At 23.3% G+C, this 19,909-nt stretch overlaps 9 protein-coding genes across 9 annotated transcripts; 6 read left to right on the top strand and 3 right to left on the bottom strand.

Annotated features, from left to right (window-relative positions):
• The first annotated feature begins 2,240 nt into the window (after positions 1-2,240).
• On the top strand, positions 2,241-4,122 carry DICPUDRAFT_98999 (uncharacterized protein). Its single transcript, XM_003291355.1, has 2 exons — positions 2,241-2,836; positions 2,915-4,122. Exons 1-2 carry the CDS (start codon positions 2,712-2,714, stop codon positions 3,936-3,938), a joined length of 1,149 nt encoding a protein of 382 aa, XP_003291403.1. The 5' UTR covers positions 2,241-2,711; the 3' UTR covers positions 3,939-4,122.
• Positions 4,123-4,593: 471 nt separating this feature from the next.
• On the bottom strand, positions 4,594-5,273 carry DICPUDRAFT_11209 (uncharacterized protein; the record flags this gene model as incomplete). The annotated part of the gene is made up of 3 exons (XM_003291346.1): positions 4,594-4,692; positions 4,753-4,957; positions 5,107-5,273. Coding segments are annotated over 3 exons (471 nt in total), but the record flags the coding sequence as incomplete, so codon positions are not given.
• A 595-nt stretch (positions 5,274-5,868) lies between these two features.
• Positions 5,869-7,119, top strand: DICPUDRAFT_155999 (uncharacterized protein; the record flags this gene model as incomplete). The annotated part of the gene is made up of 4 exons (XM_003291354.1): positions 5,869-6,159; positions 6,240-6,446; positions 6,508-6,837; positions 6,907-7,119. The coding sequence occupies 4 exons, from the start codon at positions 5,869-5,871 to the stop codon at positions 7,117-7,119; spliced, it is 1,041 nt and encodes a 346-aa protein (XP_003291402.1).
• Positions 7,120-7,346: 227 nt separating this feature from the next.
• Positions 7,347-9,238, bottom strand: DICPUDRAFT_155998 (uncharacterized protein; the record flags this gene model as incomplete). Its single annotated transcript, XM_003291345.1, has 2 exons — positions 7,347-8,930; positions 9,011-9,238. The coding sequence occupies 2 exons, from the start codon at positions 9,236-9,238 to the stop codon at positions 7,347-7,349; spliced, it is 1,812 nt and encodes a 603-aa protein (XP_003291393.1).
• A 425-nt stretch (positions 9,239-9,663) lies between these two features.
• Positions 9,664-11,452, top strand: DICPUDRAFT_155997 (uncharacterized protein; the record flags this gene model as incomplete). The annotated part of the gene is made up of 2 exons (XM_003291353.1): positions 9,664-9,837; positions 9,908-11,452. The coding sequence occupies 2 exons, from the start codon at positions 9,664-9,666 to the stop codon at positions 11,450-11,452; spliced, it is 1,719 nt and encodes a 572-aa protein (XP_003291401.1).
• A 1,218-nt stretch (positions 11,453-12,670) lies between these two features.
• Positions 12,671-13,097, top strand: DICPUDRAFT_155996 (uncharacterized protein; the record flags this gene model as incomplete). Its single annotated transcript, XM_003291352.1, has 2 exons — positions 12,671-12,874; positions 12,936-13,097. 2 exons carry the CDS (start codon positions 12,671-12,673, stop codon positions 13,095-13,097), a joined length of 366 nt encoding a protein of 121 aa, XP_003291400.1.
• A 35-nt stretch (positions 13,098-13,132) lies between these two features.
• Positions 13,133-15,625, bottom strand: DICPUDRAFT_95356 (uncharacterized protein; the record flags this gene model as incomplete). Its single annotated transcript, XM_003291344.1, has 5 exons — positions 13,133-13,658; positions 13,739-14,772; positions 14,837-15,056; positions 15,123-15,401; positions 15,470-15,625. The coding sequence occupies 5 exons, from the start codon at positions 15,623-15,625 to the stop codon at positions 13,281-13,283; spliced, it is 2,067 nt and encodes a 688-aa protein (XP_003291392.1). The 3' UTR covers positions 13,133-13,280.
• Positions 15,626-16,279: 654 nt separating this feature from the next.
• On the top strand, positions 16,280-17,662 carry DICPUDRAFT_82068 (uncharacterized protein; the record flags this gene model as incomplete). Its single annotated transcript, XM_003291351.1, has 1 exon — positions 16,280-17,662. One exon carries the CDS (start codon positions 16,280-16,282, stop codon positions 17,660-17,662), a length of 1,383 nt encoding a protein of 460 aa, XP_003291399.1.
• A 256-nt stretch (positions 17,663-17,918) lies between these two features.
• Positions 17,919-19,870, top strand: DICPUDRAFT_155993 (uncharacterized protein; the record flags this gene model as incomplete). Its single annotated transcript, XM_003291350.1, has 4 exons — positions 17,919-18,200; positions 18,279-19,597; positions 19,628-19,830; positions 19,857-19,870. The coding sequence occupies 4 exons, from the start codon at positions 17,919-17,921 to the stop codon at positions 19,868-19,870; spliced, it is 1,818 nt and encodes a 605-aa protein (XP_003291398.1).
• Between the last annotated feature and the right edge of the window lie 39 nt (positions 19,871-19,909).

Raw genomic sequence — 19,909 nt, 5'->3', positions numbered from 1 at the left:
TTTTTTTTATTAAATTTAAAATATAATAACAAAATATAATATTAAAATAAATATATAATAATAAAAATACATGGAAGTTGTTGTAGTATAATAAAAGTAGTAATAATAAAAAAGTAATTTACATTTTATTTGTTGATTATTTAAACATCAAAGTTTTTTTTTTTTTTTTATCAATTTTAATCATTTTTTTATAAACTATAATAATAATGGTAGTAATAAAAATAGTAAAAATAATAAATTTGTAAAAAGACAACTATATTTTATTTTATATATAACCATCATTTTTTATTATTTTAACCAGTGAAATATCTATAATCTATAATTGGTCAAAAATAAAAAAAAAAAAAAATAAACTTTTGAGTTCAGTTAAATTTATTTATAATTTTTATTATTATTAAACAAAAACAAATATATAATTTAATCATTATAATAATTTCATTTCACACTCACACATATACATACATACACATAGACATACTCATAAACATAGACATATTTGTCTGTGTATGTATGTATATGTGTGTAACATACATTAATAACTAAAAATAACTTCACACACCCATATAAAAATCACACACCCACCCATTTTATTCACTCCTATATATAAATGATATGTATATTTAATTATTTTCACTTTTTATTTTCATTTCAATATAGTTTATTATAATTATATAAAGTATTTTAGTTATAATATTAAATTGTTTATTGGTATGGCGTTAAAATGTTTTTTTATGTCTACGATGATATTTTTCTTTTTTGTGTTATCATTTTGATTTTTTTTTTTATATATTTTTAATAATAATAATAATAATAATAGTAATAATAAAAATAATAATACACCCTAACATTTTCAATTTTTTTTTTAATATTATTTAAATATCGAACACACTTAAAACAAATTAATAAATAGAGTATTGATATCAATAAAGAAAAAAACATTTTACCCCCACAATAATTTAAAATTATTTAAAAAAAAATTAATAACCACATTCCCACACACAAAACAAAACAAAAACACCCACCCACCAAAATATTTATAATAACAAACAAACACACACCAACACACTATAATACTCTTTTTATATTTTTTTTTTTTTTTTTATTTTATTTTATTTTGTTTTGTTTTATTTTATTTTATTTATTTTATTATTATTTTTTCCATTCTCTTTTTTTTCTCTCTATTTCTTTTTTTCATGTATTTTTAATATTAAAATAGTTTTTAAATTATACACTAGTATATTAATACCCATATTTTTTTTAGAAAATAATCAAAAAATAAATAAATAATTATAAATCTTTTTAATAAAATATTAAAATAATTTATCCACAGCAAAAAATAATATCAAATTGTAGTTATAAGAAATAAATAATAATAATAATAATAATCAAAAAAAAAATAAAAAAAAATAACAGTTTAATATTTAAATTTAATCATTATGAAAATAATATTGTAACAATACAACAATAATATCATTAAATAATAATATAAATTATATTATAATATAAATTTCTTTTTTTTTTTTTTTTTTTTTTAAAAAAAAAAAAAGATTTTTAAAATGAATAGTTTATCAGAATCAAATACTGATGAATCATCTTTAACAGATATTACAGACTCTTTAACATCATCAACTACAACAACATCATCAACATCATCAACAACTAGACCAAATTCATTAATACCAAATAATAAATTAACCAGTTCAATTGTATCACCAGAAATAAATACACCAATTTTAATATCATCAACAAAAAAAGAGTTAAATGAGGAAGATTATATAAATTTTAATATCAATTTAACCAATAAATTTCAAGAGCATCTTGATTCAAAATCAAATAGAAATAGTACAAAAAGTGAATCAAGTGTTGTAACAACTGTAACATCAACATCTTTAACCAATGGTAATGGTAATGGCTTAAATACAAGTTCAAATAGAAATAGTACAAATAGTAGTATTGGTAGTCTTAATGATGATTTACTTGCAAGTGGTAATAATACACCAAAATCTAATCGTTCATCCATTGATAGATTATCATCATTTGATAGAAATGATAGCTCAAGTTCATTAAACTCAAAAGATTCATCTTCCAATGCAGATAGCAACTCAATTATGCTTAGGGTAAAGTTTCCAGAATCTCATCAAATTATTACAAAGATTTTAAGATTACCACTAAATGCAAGTACAAAAGAATGTTTATTTAAAATTCACCAAACTGTTGGTTTAGAAAATTATAAAGATTGTGTAATAGTATATAACCAAACAACACTTTCCCCAAGTACTTCATTATATTCAGTTTTTGGTGGAGGTGTCGACGATTCAATTGTACCAACTATCGAAATTAAAGAGGCCAAAAACAATAAACCATCTCCCCGTCCAATTTTATCACACTCCAATTCAGTTCAATCATTATTACAGGGTGTTAGTATAAAGAAACGTACTCAATCAAGTGGTCAATCTACTAAAGACTCTATCTTATTCCAACCACCACTCCCATCCTATACAAAAGACTTGGACGATTTATTCTTTATTACTTCCCCTAATCACCCAGGCAAATCAATTCCATGTCTATATCATAAATGGAGATCAAGAGAAGGAAAATACGACTCAAAAATTTACAATTCTATATAGTTCTGGTAATTTAGAGGATATAGGTTTTAACAAGAAAGCATATGAAAATTTTAGTAAATATCCTTCAATGTAATATATTATGTTATGATATTACAGGTGTTTGGTTTAAATGGTGGTAAACCTTCATTAAAAGAATCTTATGAAGATTTAAATATAGTATTTTACTATTTAATAAGTATTTTAAAAATTAATTCAAAAAATATAATATTGTAAGTAACATTAATTAATTTATCTAAAATAAAAGTTTTTTTTTTTTTATTAATATTATTTCATTATTTATTTTATAGAATGGGTAAATCGATAGGTACAATTACAACATTAAAATTTGCCTCAACATTATTTCCAAAATTATTAAAATCTAAAAATTCAACCATTGTAATTAAATCACCCACATCACCAGTCGAATCATGTAAACAGTATAAATCAGTTGGTGGTATAATATTATTAAATTCATTTGGTCCTGGTGGACTAAGTGATAATATTGTAAATTTATTATTATCCTTGGATGCATTTGAACATTTAAAAAAAGTAGAAAGAATAACGTGTCCAGTTTTATTAATACACGCAGAAGAAGATCAAGTTGTTAATATAAAAAGTTCAAAAAAATTATCGAAACTCTTTAATAATTTATTCAAATTTACCCGAGTTAAAGATGCAGGCCATTGGAATCTTGATACCCATTATTTGGATGACTATGAAGATGACCTGATGGAGTTTGTAAAAGTAGTATCACCCGAAAGCTTTGCCAATAGAAAAGAAAGAGATGAACCAGCCAGTTATGCAATGTCCCCAAATAAAGTTATAGGCAATTGGTTGGATCGTATGGAATTGATTCAGTATACTCAAAACTTTTTACAGTTTGGTTATTTCGATATGAATTCAATTTCAACTCTTGATGAACTATTATTGGAAATGATTGGTATCAGTGATCAAAAACATATTTCAACTCTTATGAAAGAAATTGATAACATTAATAAATCACTTTATAGCAATACTTCTAGTAGTTATAGTATGATGACAATAAGTAGTAGCTGTAGTATCGATAGTAGTCTTAATAGCAATGCAAGTGGTATTTTAAGTAGTAATAGTAGTTGTAGTACAACAAGTAGTTCTAGCAGCAGTAGCAGTAGTAATAATAGCAAAAGCAATAATGGCGATACTCCCTCAAGCTCAACACCCCCAGGTTCGACACCCTCAAGAAATTCTGCAAACCTTGACACAGAGTGCACAGTAAATTCAAGTATAAGCAGCGGTAGCTGCAATTATTGTACACTTGATGAATGTAATGATTTGGATAAATTAAAAGAATAATAAAATCATTTGTATATATATAAAAAAAAAAAAAAAAAACAATATATAGTATTATTTAGTTTAATTATTAAATAATTTTTTTTTTTTTTTTTTAACTATCTAAAAAAATAAAATTTAAACCAGTATTTATAAATTGTAAATAAAAAAAAACTATAAAATTATAATATAATATTTATAGAAATTTAAAAACATTTTTTTTCCTTTTAGTTTTTTTTCCTTTTAGTATTTTTTAAATATATATCAAGAGATAAATAAAGTAAAAGTTGAAAAAACTATGTTGTAGATAATTTAATAAAATAATTAAATAATTAAATTTAACTTTTTTCTTTTTTTTTATATTGTTTATTTATATACATTTTTATAATCTTTATTGATTAAATTTTTAACCCCAACTATCATCATCACTTTCTTCTTCATCTTTTTTATTTATATTGTTAAAACTATTATTGGATTTTTTATCTCTATGATTATTCTCTTCATCCTCTTCATCACTGCTATTGTTACTAGTAATATTTCTTCTATTATTATTATTATTATTATTATTATTATTATTATTATTATTATTATTATTATTATTTATTATTTTATTTGATTTCGGTGAAGGTTCATCTTCGATTTCCTCATCACCCCTTATTCTCTTTTTAAACACTTTGTTATCATCATCATCCTTATTTGATTGATCTGTAGCATGTCTTGTTGTCCATTGTTTTGCTGTTTTGAAAAATTGATTATAATTATTTTTAAAAACCTCATTCTTTAAAACTATTAATATTAAACCTTTATTAAAAAGTAGTAGTGGTAGATAAATACTTACAATATCATTCATTAGCGGATCATATGGATTTGGTGTTGACATTAATAACCTTATAGAAGTTAACACAGTTGAAAGATTTAATGATGGTTTCCATTCGCCTTTGGGTGGCATATTTAGAATATCTAAACAAATTCTACCATTTGAATCTATGTTTGGATGATAAATTGGTGTTGTAAATTTGATTTGTGGTGGTTCAAGAGGATATCTAAAAATAAAATAAAATAAAATTAAAAAATAAATTAAAATTAGAAAGAAAAATAGATTTTTATTTTTTAAAAAAAAAAAAAATAAAACAAAATAAATCTTTAAAAAAATTATAAAACAAAAGTTATTATTACTATTATTATTTATTACCTATTGGGAAGAGAAATTTCCAATTTAAATATTCCATTGTCATAAGGTGTTTCCTGTGGTCCTACTATTATTGCTTCTAAACTATTTATTCGATTTTCTATAGGCCATGCTTGAATACCTGGTGGTGGATCTTTTTCTATTAGCGATAATTCTTGTCTTAATCTATTTATAAATATCGATGAATTGTTCATTTAGCTTTAAAGGTGGTGATAAAAAATTATAAAAAAAAAAAAAAAAAAAAAAAAATTAAAAAATTGAAAAAATTAAAAAAAAAAAAAAAAATTTTTTATTGTTTACAAGAATTTTATATAAAACTGTAATTATGATAATATATTATTATAATTATTTTATAACTATATAATAGTTTAAAAAAAGATAATTTTTATTCTTTATTTTTTTAAATCTATATTTATTTTTATTTATTTTTATTTATTAATTTATTTATAGTTCAACAATATTTATTTATTTTTTTTTATTTATTTTTTATTTATAGTTCAAAAAAAAAAAAAAATATGCTTTGTTTCAATGTGTAGCAACCCCACATACACACATTAATTTTTTTTTTTTAATTTTTATTTTATTTTTTTTTTATTTTTTTTTTCTTTATCACACAAACAATAAATAATTATTTTTATGTTTATTCATAATAATTAAACATATAATTATATAATATTTTTTAAATAATCTATTAATTTATTCATTTTATTTGTTTTATTTTTATTTTTTTTTATTTTTATATTTATTTTTTAAAATAGAAAACAAATGTATTCAAGAGAAGTTATAAATACTACAAGAAATTTAATTATTCAACATTTAGTGTTTGGAAATTCACTACTTTGTAAGTTTATAGGGCCAACAAACTCGAGAGGTACAAAACCAAAACATACTCATATTAGAAACTCCTCTACATCCACTCCCTCACCACCTTCACCACCAAGTAACAATAATAATAATGGAACAAATTTAAAAACCTCGATTGATGCTACTTTTATTAAAAAAAGCACATTATTTCAAAATAGTCAATCATTAAAAGGAAAAGCTACCTCATTTGATGTAATTATTATTAAAATATTATTTTAATTTTAAAACTCACCAATATTTATCATTTATAATTAAAAAATATTATATTTTAGTGGGAAATATTTGGTTTAGAATCACAAGTTATACAAATGAATTTAAATCCAGGTTCATCAATAACAGCAGAAACAGGTGCATTATTAGAAATGGAGTCAGAGATTGAAATGGATACATCAGCAAGAGGTGGAATTCTATCAAGTTTTAAAAGAATGTTTACAGGCCAAGGTTTATTTTTAACAAAATTTGTAAATAAATCAGAAACTGTAGGTATTATTAAAATCAAATAATTTAAATTATTTTTATATATTAATTTTTATAATATAGGAAAAAATGAGAATTACATTTAGCTCACCATATATTTCAAAAATATTAGCAATTAAATTATCTGATGTTGGAGGAGAATTAATTTGTCAAAAAAATGCATTTTTATGTGGTGAAGATACAGTTGAAATTGAACCTAGACTAACCAAAAACTTTTCAACAGGTTTCTTTGGTGGGCAAGGTTTTATATTGCAAAAACTTAGGGGAAATGGAATGGTATTTGTCCATGCTGGTGGTTCGGTAATATATAGAGTTTTAAGTCCTGGTGAAAAAATTAGGGTAACTACTGGTAGTATTGTAGCTTTTGAATCAACAGTTGATTTTCAAATAGAGGTAACTATTATTATTACCTTTTTTAATGTTATTTAAAATATTCTAATCAATTTAATAACTATTTTTAAGTTTGTTAAAGGTGTTAAAAATATTTTATTCAGTGGCGAAGGTTTAACATTCGCAGCAATAACTGGACCAGGTATGGTAGTATTACAATCAATGCCATTTGAAAGATTAGTTAGGGCTATTGCAGGTTCTGGATTAATAGGAGTCTCGACCAGTTCATCACCATCTTCCTCATCATCATCATCGCAATCTTCCTCCACAAATGAACAAAGATAAAAATTAAAATTTTTTTTTTGAAAATTAAATAAAAATACATTAAAATAAAACATATGTTGTGTTAATATTATATCTATATATTTCCAATGAAAAAGAATTATTTTTTTTTATACAATTTAAAAATAATAATAGATATTATTATTTATTTTTATTTTTTTTATATATTTAAACAATATATAATTTTTTTTTTAATCGAACATAATATAAAATTTTAAAAAATTAGTTGTTTAATTGAATTTCATTAAACCTGAGCTTCCTGAAAAACCACCTGATGAAAAACCTGATGAATAACCTGATGAGCTACCTGAATTTGATGAACCACCACAACAACCAATATTTGAACAAGTGCTGCCAGATGAATAACCTTTAATGATATCATCGACTAATTGATGACCTCTTTGATTCATAACTTCGAAACATGGATAATTCCAATTCTTTGGTAAACCTTTGCACATTGCTATAAGGTTATTATAGATTTCGGTGCTTGTAGCATTTTTATAATTCATTTGAATTGCATAATTACCTAAAACTACACAAACTTGGCAATCATCTTGTAAATCGTTAACTTGATTGGATGGGGCAACACATAATTTGAATTTTTGACAAATTTGAGCTGGAGTCCAATTATTTTCAAGCATAGTAACGATTTCTGGAATATAATTACGGGCCATAGCTACACACATATCGGAATATTTAGCTGGGAGTTTAGTGCATTCCTTTTGAATAAATGAAATAATTTCGGTTTCGGTTTTATTTGATTCGAATAGTTGCTCTGCATAACTTGCAACATAAGTGCAAAGTGGGCATTCAATATCAGTATTGAGATCAAAACTTGGTAATGGAAGAGCTTGTGGTGAGTTGGTTGGAGCTGGGCATAAACCAATTTTTTGACAAATTTGGGATGGTGTAAAGTTGTTATTAATCATTGTGATAATATCTGGAATATAATCAGCAACCATATCTGAACATTCAGTTGAGAATTTCTTCATAAGTTTACCACATTCATTTTGAAGGAAACCAACAATTTCTTCTTCAGTTTTATTTGAGGCAATAAGTTGTTCTGCATAGCTGGCAACGTAGGTACAAAGTGGACATTCGACTTCGCTATCTACTTGTGGTAATGGAACAGCTTGTGGTGAGTTGGTTGGGGCTGGGCATAAACCAATTTTTTGACAAATTTGAGCTGGTGTAAAGTTGTTATTAATCATTGTGATAATATCTGGAATATAATCAGCAACCATAGCTGAACATTCAGTTGAGAATTTCTTCATAAGTTTACCACATTCATTTTGAAGGAAACCAACAATTTCTTCTTCAGTTTTATTTGAGGCAATAAGTTGTTCTGCATAGCTGGCAACATAAGTGCAAAGTGGGCATTCGACCTCACTATCTACATTTAAAAAGATTTCTTCTTGAGCTGATGATGATGATGATGATTCGCAGAAATTAAGTTGACCGCATAAAACAGCTGGGGTTTCTTTATTTTCTAAAGTTGTTAAAAGAATTGGAATATAAGTTTCTACAAGATTTTGACAGGTTATGACCCAATTATCAGATGAAAGTGCATTACATTCATTTGATAAAAATGAAATAATTTCTGATTCAGTTGTATTTGATACAAAGAAACTTTCAACTTTTTCTGTTACATATTTACAAATTGTACAACTAACTGGATCGTTATTAGTAATTGGTATTTTAATTGTATTAGATTTTGGACATAACTCTAACATTGTACAAATAGCACTTGGTTGTTCATTATTAATTAAAAGTTTGACAATTAAAGAAGCATAATTATTAACAATCAAATCACACTATTAAAAAAAAAAAATGGAATTAATATTATGACGCACATTTAAGATCATAATTTTTTTTTTTCAATAAAATTACATACAGATTCACTATTTAAAATTTTACAGAAATCATCTAAACCTTTAACAACTTCTTCTTCAGTTTTATTTTCTGCTAAATATTTTTCTGAAAATTCTAAAACTAAGGTGCATGCTTCGCAAACTAATGCATCATCAGAGCCTTCAATGGAAATAGTTGATTCTAACGAAAAACTATAATTGATAAATAAACTAAAAATAACAAATAAACAAACTAAATTTGAAATTTTCATTTTATTTCTATATATATTGATAAATAATATTATTATTTATTTATTTTACTATTAATTGGAATTAGGAAAAAAAAAGAAAAAAAAAAAAAAAAACTTTTAAAAAATTTTTTAAAAAAATAAAAAAAAATTTTATTTTATTTTTGAAATTTATTTTTCTTTTTCTGAAAAGATATTTTTCTCACAAACAAAAAATAAGAGGAAATAAAAAAAATAGATACGGATTTAGTTCAAGTTTGTTATTTTTATTTGATTTAGATTTAAATATCTTTTTTAATTTTTAAAATTTATTAAATTTTTTAATTTTTTTTTTATTTTTTTTAATCAATTTTTATTTTATTTTTTTATTTTTATTTTTTTTTAAATTTTAATTAATTTTTTTCGTTTTTTTTTAATTTTTATTATTATTTTTTTCAATTTTAATTAAAATGAATGAAAAACAAGAAATTGTTACCATTCAAATTGGTAATTATTCCAATTTCATTGGGTCCCATTATTGGAATATTCAAGAAGAAAACTATCAGTATTGTAAAAGAGAACAAATCCCATTCGAAATCCAACCTTCAATGCTTTTTAGATCAAATGATTCATCAAATGAAAATGTAAACATAAATTTAAATATTAATAATCTGATATTTCACTTACATATTGTTTCTTTTCATAAATATATAGGGTATTAAATTTACACCTAGGTTATTATTATTTGATTTTAAAAACAATTTTGGGTCGATGAATAGCGAAGGTAGAGTTTACAAACAAACAAATAATAATAACAGTAATAATAATGAATTTTCATCAAATCAAAAAGTAACAAAAATATTAAAGAATACCAGTGGAAAACCAATCGATAGAAATAATTCAGGTATTGATAATTCAAAGGTTGATTTTGAATATTGGTCAGATTATTTAAATATAGATTATAATGGCAAAGGATTAATATCAATACCCGATTCATTATTAACAACAAATTCAGGAAATAGTATAAATAGCAATATAAATGAGTCAGGAGCAAATGAATGGAATGGCTTATTATATGAGGATGGCATAGAGTTATTAGAATCAAACTATGAACTTACCGATCAATATCAAGATACTCTTAGAAAGATTATAGAGGAGTGTGATTGTTTTTCAGGTTTTCAATGTTTTATTGACAGTGATGGAATATGGGGTGGAATTAGTACATCTGTATTATTACATTTGCAGGACGAGTATTCATCAAGGGCCGTTAGCGTATTCTCATCATCTCAATATAGTGAATCAATAGATAATAAACAAGAGGAGGCAATCGATGAAAGAATTTATAACAATGCAAGATTAATGCAATCCTTAGTGGGTGAATCTTCAGATAGTTTAGCAAATCTTTTTGTACCCATTTCATGCCAAAACTGGTGGTCCTCCAGTAGACATAGATTACTTGGTTCGAATATACTAAAGACCAAATATCAAACATCAGCAGAGATTGCAGCTTCAATTGATACATCAACTTTATATTATAGGTCAAATTATCAAGATCAAAATTTATCATCGTTCATAAATCATCTTTCCAGTACATCTAATCGAAGAATATCAATTCTTTCAAGTAGTTTCCCATTAAATACAGAAAAAATGGGTTTTATCTATAGATATCACCAAAACGAACCAAAGTTCCCAAATGAACCACTATATAGACATTCAATGATGAATTACCTTTCTCCAGTTATTGAAAATATTGACAGTACCCAATGTAATCCACTAAATGAAATCATTTCAATCAGAGGTATAAATTTATTTGGTGACGAACAAATTCAAAAAAATGATTTATTCCAGTTAGAAAACGACTATAGCATCATTTCAAATTTATTTAAAAACTATTTAGTTAATAGCTATAATAACTTTGGAAATGGAAAACCAATCCTAAATCGTAATATATGTAATATAAATCAACCATTTAAAATGAAACAAAATCATTTCCCAATTTTAATAAATAGTAATAATAATAACAATAACAATAATAATAATAATAATAATAATACTAATAATGGTCACATTGAAAATTCAGATACAATTATAACACATTTACAAAATTCAAATTTAATTTCTTCATATTTAAAAAAAATTTCAGTTGGATTTAAAGAGATTACAGAAACAAAAAAATTAAAAAGATTAATAATCGATAAAGATTCATTTTTAGAAACATTAGAAGATTTAAATTATTTATTTGATGGTTATAGTGAATAAAATAATAATAATAATAATAATAATAAATAAAAAAAAAAAAAACAATTGTTAACAATAAAATTTAAATATAAAACTCAATAATATTTCAGAGAAATAATAAAAATAATAATAGTTATAACTATAATAATAATTTAAATTTAAATTTAATACTATTTTTAAAATTATTAAATAAAAAAATACTTTAATATTATTTTTGATAAAAAAAATATATTTTTTTATTTATCTTTTTTTATTTGATTTTTTTTTTTTTTATATTATTTTTTTTATTTTTAATTTGTTTATTTAAAATTATTTATTTTTATTATTTAAAAGAAAATTTTGGTTAATAATGTTTAAATTTCTTTTTTTATTTATTTTAACAATTATAAATATTATAATTATAAAATCAGATTACACAAAAGCATCCATATGTCCAAGGGGCTATGATTCTTTACAAACCCCAAATCAATTTATAATTATTACTAAAAAAGGAATTAATGGAAAGATTTCAGGGTTCTCATGTAACTTTGAAAGTAAATTAAAAAATAAATAGTTTTATTAGTAAAAAGTTTTATTAATATTTTTTTTTTTTTTAATTATTGATTATTTTTTAGAATATGTAAATGGTCAAGGTAAAAGAGTTATTTAAAATAATTTAAATTTAATGTTTAAAATATATTAATTTTATTTATTTTTTTTAGTTTTTTTAAATTATTTATTTATTGATGGCGCCTATAATACTTTTGGGTTGGTTAATGAAAATTTTGAAGGTCGTATGATATTTAACTCTAATAATTATAATAAGGGTTTACAATCAGTAGATTTCACTTCTGCTATTTTAAGTTACAATACTTCCACAAATATATATCAATTAACTTTAACAAACGCAAGATTTAATAATCCCCCAAAATAATTTTTCAATGATTTATTTTTAAAAAATGAAAAAATAAAGTAATTCTTTTTTATTTTATTAGATCTATATAAAAATAGTATTATAATTTTTAAAATAGAAAAGATTTATTTGTAAATTTTTTATTTTTTTTTTTTATTTAAAGATTAAATATAAATGATATTTTGGGTTGTTTTAAACTATTTGTAAAATCTTAATTATATTTTAATAATTATTTTATTTTTTTTTTCTTTTTTTTTATTTTTAATAAAATTTATATAAAAACTTTTTTTTTTTTTTTTTTTAAAATTATTATTTAATTAATCAGTTAATTAATTATTAAATATAAAATGTTTCTTAAAAATAATTCAAAATTATTTATAATTCTTATAATAAATAGTTTTTTTATTATAAATTCTTTATGTCAAGATAATTCATACAATTGCCCTAATAATTCTATATGTTTTTTTAAAGATGTAAATTATAGTGGTGATGTTTTTGTATGGAGAGCTACACATACCTATAGAGATTTACCAAGATTTTTACATAATCATGTAGGTATTTTAAATTAAATTTTTAATAACATATAAATTATTAATTTTTTTTTTACTTTAGGTTGGTTCGTTTATAAGTAATAACGTTGAAGCATGCTTTAAAAATTGGGTTCCTTTAAAGTTATATAATGTTTCAAGAGGAGATAATGTTACAGATTTTTTCAACAATGACGGTTTTGGAAATATAATAGATGGAGTTTCATATGGAAGTTGCGATAAATAAATAAAAATAATTAAAAAAAAAGATGTTAAAACTTTATTTGTTTTAAAAACTGTTTCATTTTATTTTATTGATTTAGATATTTTTCATTTTTACAAAATTTATTCAATTAAATTGAATATTTAAATATTACATTGTTATTATTATTATTTTTTTTTTTTGATTTTTTTTTATAAATTATTATTATTAACCTCTTGATGAAAAACCTGGTCTTGTTGGTCTTGCAATTCTTTTAATATTTGTAAAACTCCAATTGGCATTTGGATTATTTGGACCCATATCATTCTTTTCCCTATTTACCATTGAATGAATAGTTATTGACTTGTCATAAGAAGCTAACCAAATAAATGATTCACCACCAGGTTTATGATTTGGAACTTCAACGATTGAAGATACAACATCTGAATGAAAACCTTTAAATTCCATTGATATTTCTTTTGTTTTTGGATCAATAACCCTAACTGTGGTATCCCAAAAGCTTGCCCAAATTGAATTACCAATTGATGTAAGATGAAATATTTTATCCCAACCTAAATTTGGAATTTTATGTTCTAATTTAAATGTCTAAATAATAATAAATAATTAAAAGTTAGTTAGGAAATAAATTTAATTATAAATATTTTAAATTAATTTTTTATAATTACTTTTGAATTAAAAATTTGAATTGTACCTTCATCACCACCAATCCAAATAGTTTCTAAATCATCAATATCGATACATGTCATTCTTTTTGGTCTTTTTTCTTGAATTTCAGAGGTATGAATAACTTCTTTAGTTTTAGAATCCCAAACATATAAGGTTTTTTCAGAGGAGCAACCCCAAATTCTATTTGAACCAACTTTACACATTGCTAAAATAATAGTACCCTTCATAAATAAATCTGTACCAATTGGTTTAACTGGTTCACCACCTGATTTACTTGGTAAACCCTCGAGTGGGTATATGGTTAAAACATTAAATCCACCGACCCAAATTTCTTTATTTTGAGACTCGCAAACTGAAAAAGCTTCACCTGGCACTTCACCAATAAAACCGCCATCAACATCCCAAATTGATAACCTATTTGAAGAAGCGGCCCAAATTGTATTATCCGAAGCAGAAACCATTTGGTAAACTGCAGCACCCTCAGCTATTGGAACCTCTTTGATAAAGCATTGATTTTGAGCATCCCATATCCTAGCAAAGCCATGTGAATCTAAACTCCAAACTTTTTGATCTGTATCGCATAAAGCCATCCATTGAATCGACTTGTTGTGACCTAAAAGTTTTGAGTTTATATTTAACTTTTTATTGTAATTGCCAGTTGGTACTAGATTTAAATTTGGTGTGGACTGTGACTGTGGTTGTTGATATGTGTTGAATGATAAACTTAATGGCTCTTCAAAAACGCTATTATAATGTAATATCATTTGTTCTGTAATAGAATTAACCTTTTCACTTGCACTTTGAAGCATTTGAATATCTAATGGACCACTTTCTTTTTTCCAAAATAGATTAGGTCCAAATACTCTACTGAGATTACTTGGTCCCATCAAGTTTATATTTTTATTTGCACCAACAAATGTTAAAAATAATATAATATATTGTAATAAATTTCTGTTATGTATTGGTAAACTATTTATAGTTTTCTTTAAAACTTCAAAACCATTTTCTTTTGATTGTTCGAAATTAATTTGATCTATAAAAAAATAGTTATTAATATAAATTATAATTTAAAAAAAAAAATAATTTAAATTATTTACCTGAAGATGCTAAAAATAAATCGTATAAGGCATTTGTACAAACTGGTTCAGGTAGTTCCCTGAGTAATTGCTTTAATAATACAGTTAAAACATGTGGGTTATCATCTCTTGAAAAATGATAATCGCCTCTATTAATTAAATTTTTTCTATTTTGAATTTCAATTTGTGAACCACTGATTCTAAATAAACCTTCAACACCCAATGAATATAAAAATAAATTCTAAATAAATTTAGATATTAGTATTTTAAACTTTTAAAAAATTAATTTTCTATCTATTTATATTACATTTAATAAATTTGATATTATTTGTGGAATTTTTGAATCAGATCTTTCTCTTGCCATTAAGTTATCAACTGAAACACCAAATACTGTAGGATCAGTAGGAATCATGCTTTGTATTAATTGATTCATTGGTAATACATCTGGTGATGTTCTATGTATTAAAGATGGTGATGATAAATTTGCTGTTGAGTTTTTATGTAATAGATTTAATGTTGATCCTTTTCCAGGTGTTACAAAATTTTGTTTTTTATTTATTGAATCTTCATATTTTTTAATTTTTGACTATATATATATTAAAAAAAAAGTAATTAGTATTTATTAATTTATTTATTTTATTTAAAAATACTTACATTTAATTTTTGTACTAAAGGTTTTAAAGTTTCACTATTTCCTTCTAAAGATCTTTCATAATTTGACCCATTTACTTCCACCAATAGTTTGATTTTTATTTTATTATTGATATTACAATTTTGATTGAAGTTGTTTAAAAACAACTCAATATCCATTTTTTTTTTTTTTTATTTTTATTTTTTTATTTTAATTTTTTAATAAAAATTAAAATAACTTTTTTTTTAAATATATTTATATTAAAAATTTTATTTATTTATATTAAAAAAATTTTAAAAAAAAATATAAAAATTTTAAAAAAAAAAATTTTAAAAAAAAAAATTTTAAAAAAAAATAAACAAAAAAAATAAAATTAAAAAAAAAAAAAAAAAAAAAAAAAAAATGGAAAAAAAAGAAAAAAAGATAAATATTAATAAATCTTTTTTTTTTTTTTTTCCATTTTTTTTTTTATACTCATCATCTTTATTTAAATTGGAAAAGGACAAAAAATTAATTATATAAATAAATAAAAGTAAAAATATTTATATATAAATTAAGAATCCAATTTTTTTTATTTTATTGTAATTTAAAAATGGCAGGTTATAAAATATTTCAAAAAAAACGAAAAAAGAAAAAAAATTTTAAAAAAATAAAATAATGGCAATGAAAACTTTATCATAAATGGTTTATTATAATTTTTTTATTTTTTTTTTTATTTTTAAATTTTTTTTAAAAGTTTTTTTTTTTTTTTTTTTTTTTTTTTTTAATTTTAAAATTTTTTTTTAAAAGTGTTTTTTTTTTTGTTTTTTTTATAATTATAAATAAAAATAAACATGTCAGTAAATAAAAATAAGGCTATTAGTGGTCCAATTAGTGGATCATTTTTACATGTAGGGGGATCAAATGTTAAACCAGCACCATTACAAGCTCCTCCACCTTTATTAAAAGTTCCACCACAAATAAATAATAATACAAATAATGATTCACCTCCAAAATCTCCACATTTAACAAAGTCAGTATCAAATTCAAATTTAGGAGGTACATTACATTTAAATGGTAGTAATAATAAAACACCACCAATCATTCAACCAACACATAATATTTTACATCATCCATCACCAAAGAAATCAACCAAATCAACCATTATTTCAGGTAAATTAAAGAGATTTTTTAAATCAAGACCAAGCAGAGATTCATTGTATGAAAAGCACATTTTATCAGCACCATTTGGATCTGGCACACTATCATTTATAAATATATTCAAAATCATTACAGCATTAAAGAAATCCAACGCATTGGAGAATGAAGGTTTATTTAGAGTAAATGGAAATGCAGAATCAATCAGATCACTTTGGTTAATGTTAAATAATATTCATGACCCAATACCATCTACAACATCAAATCCACATGATTTGGCTGGTTTGTTGAAACTTTATTTAAGAGAAACTAAATTCCCATTGGTCCCATTGGAGCTTTGTTCACCACTACCAGTTACAGCAGATGAGGCAAGAGATTTTATGCAAAATAAATTACCATCAGAGAATTTAAGAGTGCTTTCATATTTAATGGAATATTTAGAACAGGTTTCAACAAAATCATCAATTAATAAAATGAATCCAATTGCATTGGGTGTATGCTTTGCTCCAAATACAATTAGATCTGTAAATACAAATAATAGTAACCCACAATTCCAAATCCATATGACAAATATTCAATCACATTGCAACTTTATTACTTTATTAATTGAAAATCGTGGCTATATCTTTAATGAAAGTGTTTTAGATTTACCCCCACCACCACCATCTGATGATTGTCCAGAAATTTTAGAATCACTTATACCAGAATCAATTGAAGAGTCCAATGACCTATACCCAGATTCAAATCAACAACAAAATCAACAAAATCAAAATTCTCATGACCATCAACAAAATCATAACGATTCAAATGAAGATTATCAAGATGATGAAGATAGTAATAATAATAATAATAATGATGGTGAAAATTCGCCATCTCAAAAAATATCACCACTTTATGATGAGTTTATCAATCTATTAACCGATGACAGTTTAGGTCCACAACAAAAATCAATTATTATCAGCAGAATGACAAATCTATTTTATAATGATGGTGAAAATTTTAAAAAGTTTTTAAAAGAAATGGGTATTGATGGTATTGTTTCTTTATTAGAATATATTTTAACTTTGGATGATAATTAAAAAAAAAATTGTAATAATAATAGTTTTATAAAATATTAAAATAATACATAAAATAAAATAAAAAAGTATTTATTCATTAAAATTAATATAGATATTTATTTTTTTTTTTTTTTTTATTTTTTTTTTATTTTTTTTTTTTAAAAATTTTTTTTTTTAAAATTTTTTTTTTTTAATTTTTATTATTTTTCTTAAATATTAAAAACTACAAATAAAATTATTAATCTATATTTTATAGATTAAATATTATTATTTTAAAATGTTTAAAAGTAAACAACCTGCTCAACCACAAACACAACAAGGTGGTAAACAAATGGCACAACAACAAAAACCTCAACAACCACAACAACAATTAAAACCAATTGTTTTATCACAAATTCCAAATATTTCAAGTAAAGTTTTAAATTTAACATCAATTAGAGATCAAAGTAAATTGGATTTAGGTGATGCAATTAGTACCCTTAAAGGTTCAAAAGCTATTGTTATGGATCCAAAATTAATTGGTTTATTAAATTTATTAGCTGATCCAACATTCTTACAGGTAAATATTATTTATAATTATTATTTATTAAAGTTTTTAAATAACTAATATATTTAATTTGTTTATTTTTATATTTAGAATTATGGTGGTGAAAAAAGATATGAATTAAAAGAAGGTAGATTAGATACAGAATGCAAAAATATAGTTTATATTGTTAGACCTAATATTAAATATATGTACTGGATTACAGAACACGTTAGACAACATCAATCAGAAAATTTAAGAAAAGAATACTCAATTGTATTTGTACCAAGAGCAACTATTTTATGTTCAAGAGTTTTAGAGGAGGAAGGTGTTATGGGTAATTTTGTAATTCATGAATTTCCATTAGATATTGTTCCATTTGATGAGGATGTTCTTTCATTAGAGTTGTCAAATTCATATAGGGAATTATTATTGGATGGTGAAAAAACATCCTTATTTTGGGTAGCAAAATCATTAATGAAGCTTCAAGCAATGTTTGGTACAATTCCAATTGTCAAAGGTAAAGGTCAATGCTCACGTTTAGTAATGGATATGATCGTTCGTATGAGAAAGGAAATGAGTGAAGAGGTAACCGTACCACCAGAAATCGATTCACTCATTCTTTTAGATAGAGAGGTAGATACTATTACACCAATGTGCACTCAATTAACATACGAAGGTTTAATTGATGAAACTTTTGGTATCAATAATAATGCTGTATTTTTAGATGAAGGTATTGTAAATCCAAATCAAGGTCAACAACAGCAACCAAATGCACCTCCTCCACCACCAACTGGCAAGAAAGTGCCTTTCCCATTACATTCAAATGATAAAGTTTATAGTGAAATTAGAGATACCAACTTTTCAGTTTTAAGTGGTCTATTAAATAAGAAAGCCAAAGATATCGACGAATATTATAAAATGTTTAAAACTACTCAATCAATTAGTGCTATTAGAGATTATATGAAAAAACTTTCAAGTTATCAAATGGAACATAATTCACTTCGTATCCATACCTGTATCACTGAAGAAATTTTAGAGGTTACAAAATCAAATAGTTTTATGAAGGGAATCGAAGCAGAACAAAATTTATTAGCAGGCGTAAATTTAGAAAATGTAGAAAGTTATATAGAGGATTGTATCAATAAAAAAGAAATGATCCACAAGGTTTTACGTTTACTTATACTTTATAGCGCAACCCATAATGGTATCAAACCAAAGCAATTAGACTTTTTTAAAAGAGAAATTATTCAAACTTATGGTTTCGAACATAAAATCACTTTAGATAATTTAGAGTCATTAAGATTAATTCGTAAATCAGATACTAGAGCAACTTTTCCAAATATTCGTAAAGATTTACATTTAATTGTGGACGATTTAAATGAACAAAGCCCAAACGATATCGCTTATACTTATTCAGGTTATGCTCCATTGTCAGTTAGATTAATTCAACATGCTATAAGACCAGGTGGCTGGAGACATATTGAGGAGGTCCTTAGACTTTTACCTGGTCCAACCTTTGAAGAAATTCAACCTCTACCACAAGGTGCCACTTCAAATGTTAAAAGTGATCGTAAACCAATCACTTTGGTTTATTTTATTGGTGGGGTAACTTTTTCCGAAATTTCCGCTTTAAGATTCCTTTCAAGACAAGATCAAGCAAATCGTGATTTTATTATTTTAACAACAAAGCTTATAAATGGTAATTCAATGGTTGATGGTTTATTAGAAAAATTTAATTAAAT

Source organism: Dictyostelium purpureum (assembly GCF_000190715.1).
Source record: "Dictyostelium purpureum unplaced genomic scaffold DICPUscaffold_274, whole genome shotgun sequence".
NCBI classification, from domain to species: Eukaryota; Evosea; class Eumycetozoa; order Dictyosteliales; family Dictyosteliaceae; genus Dictyostelium; species Dictyostelium purpureum.
This window is presented reverse-complemented; position numbering and strand designations above follow the sequence as displayed.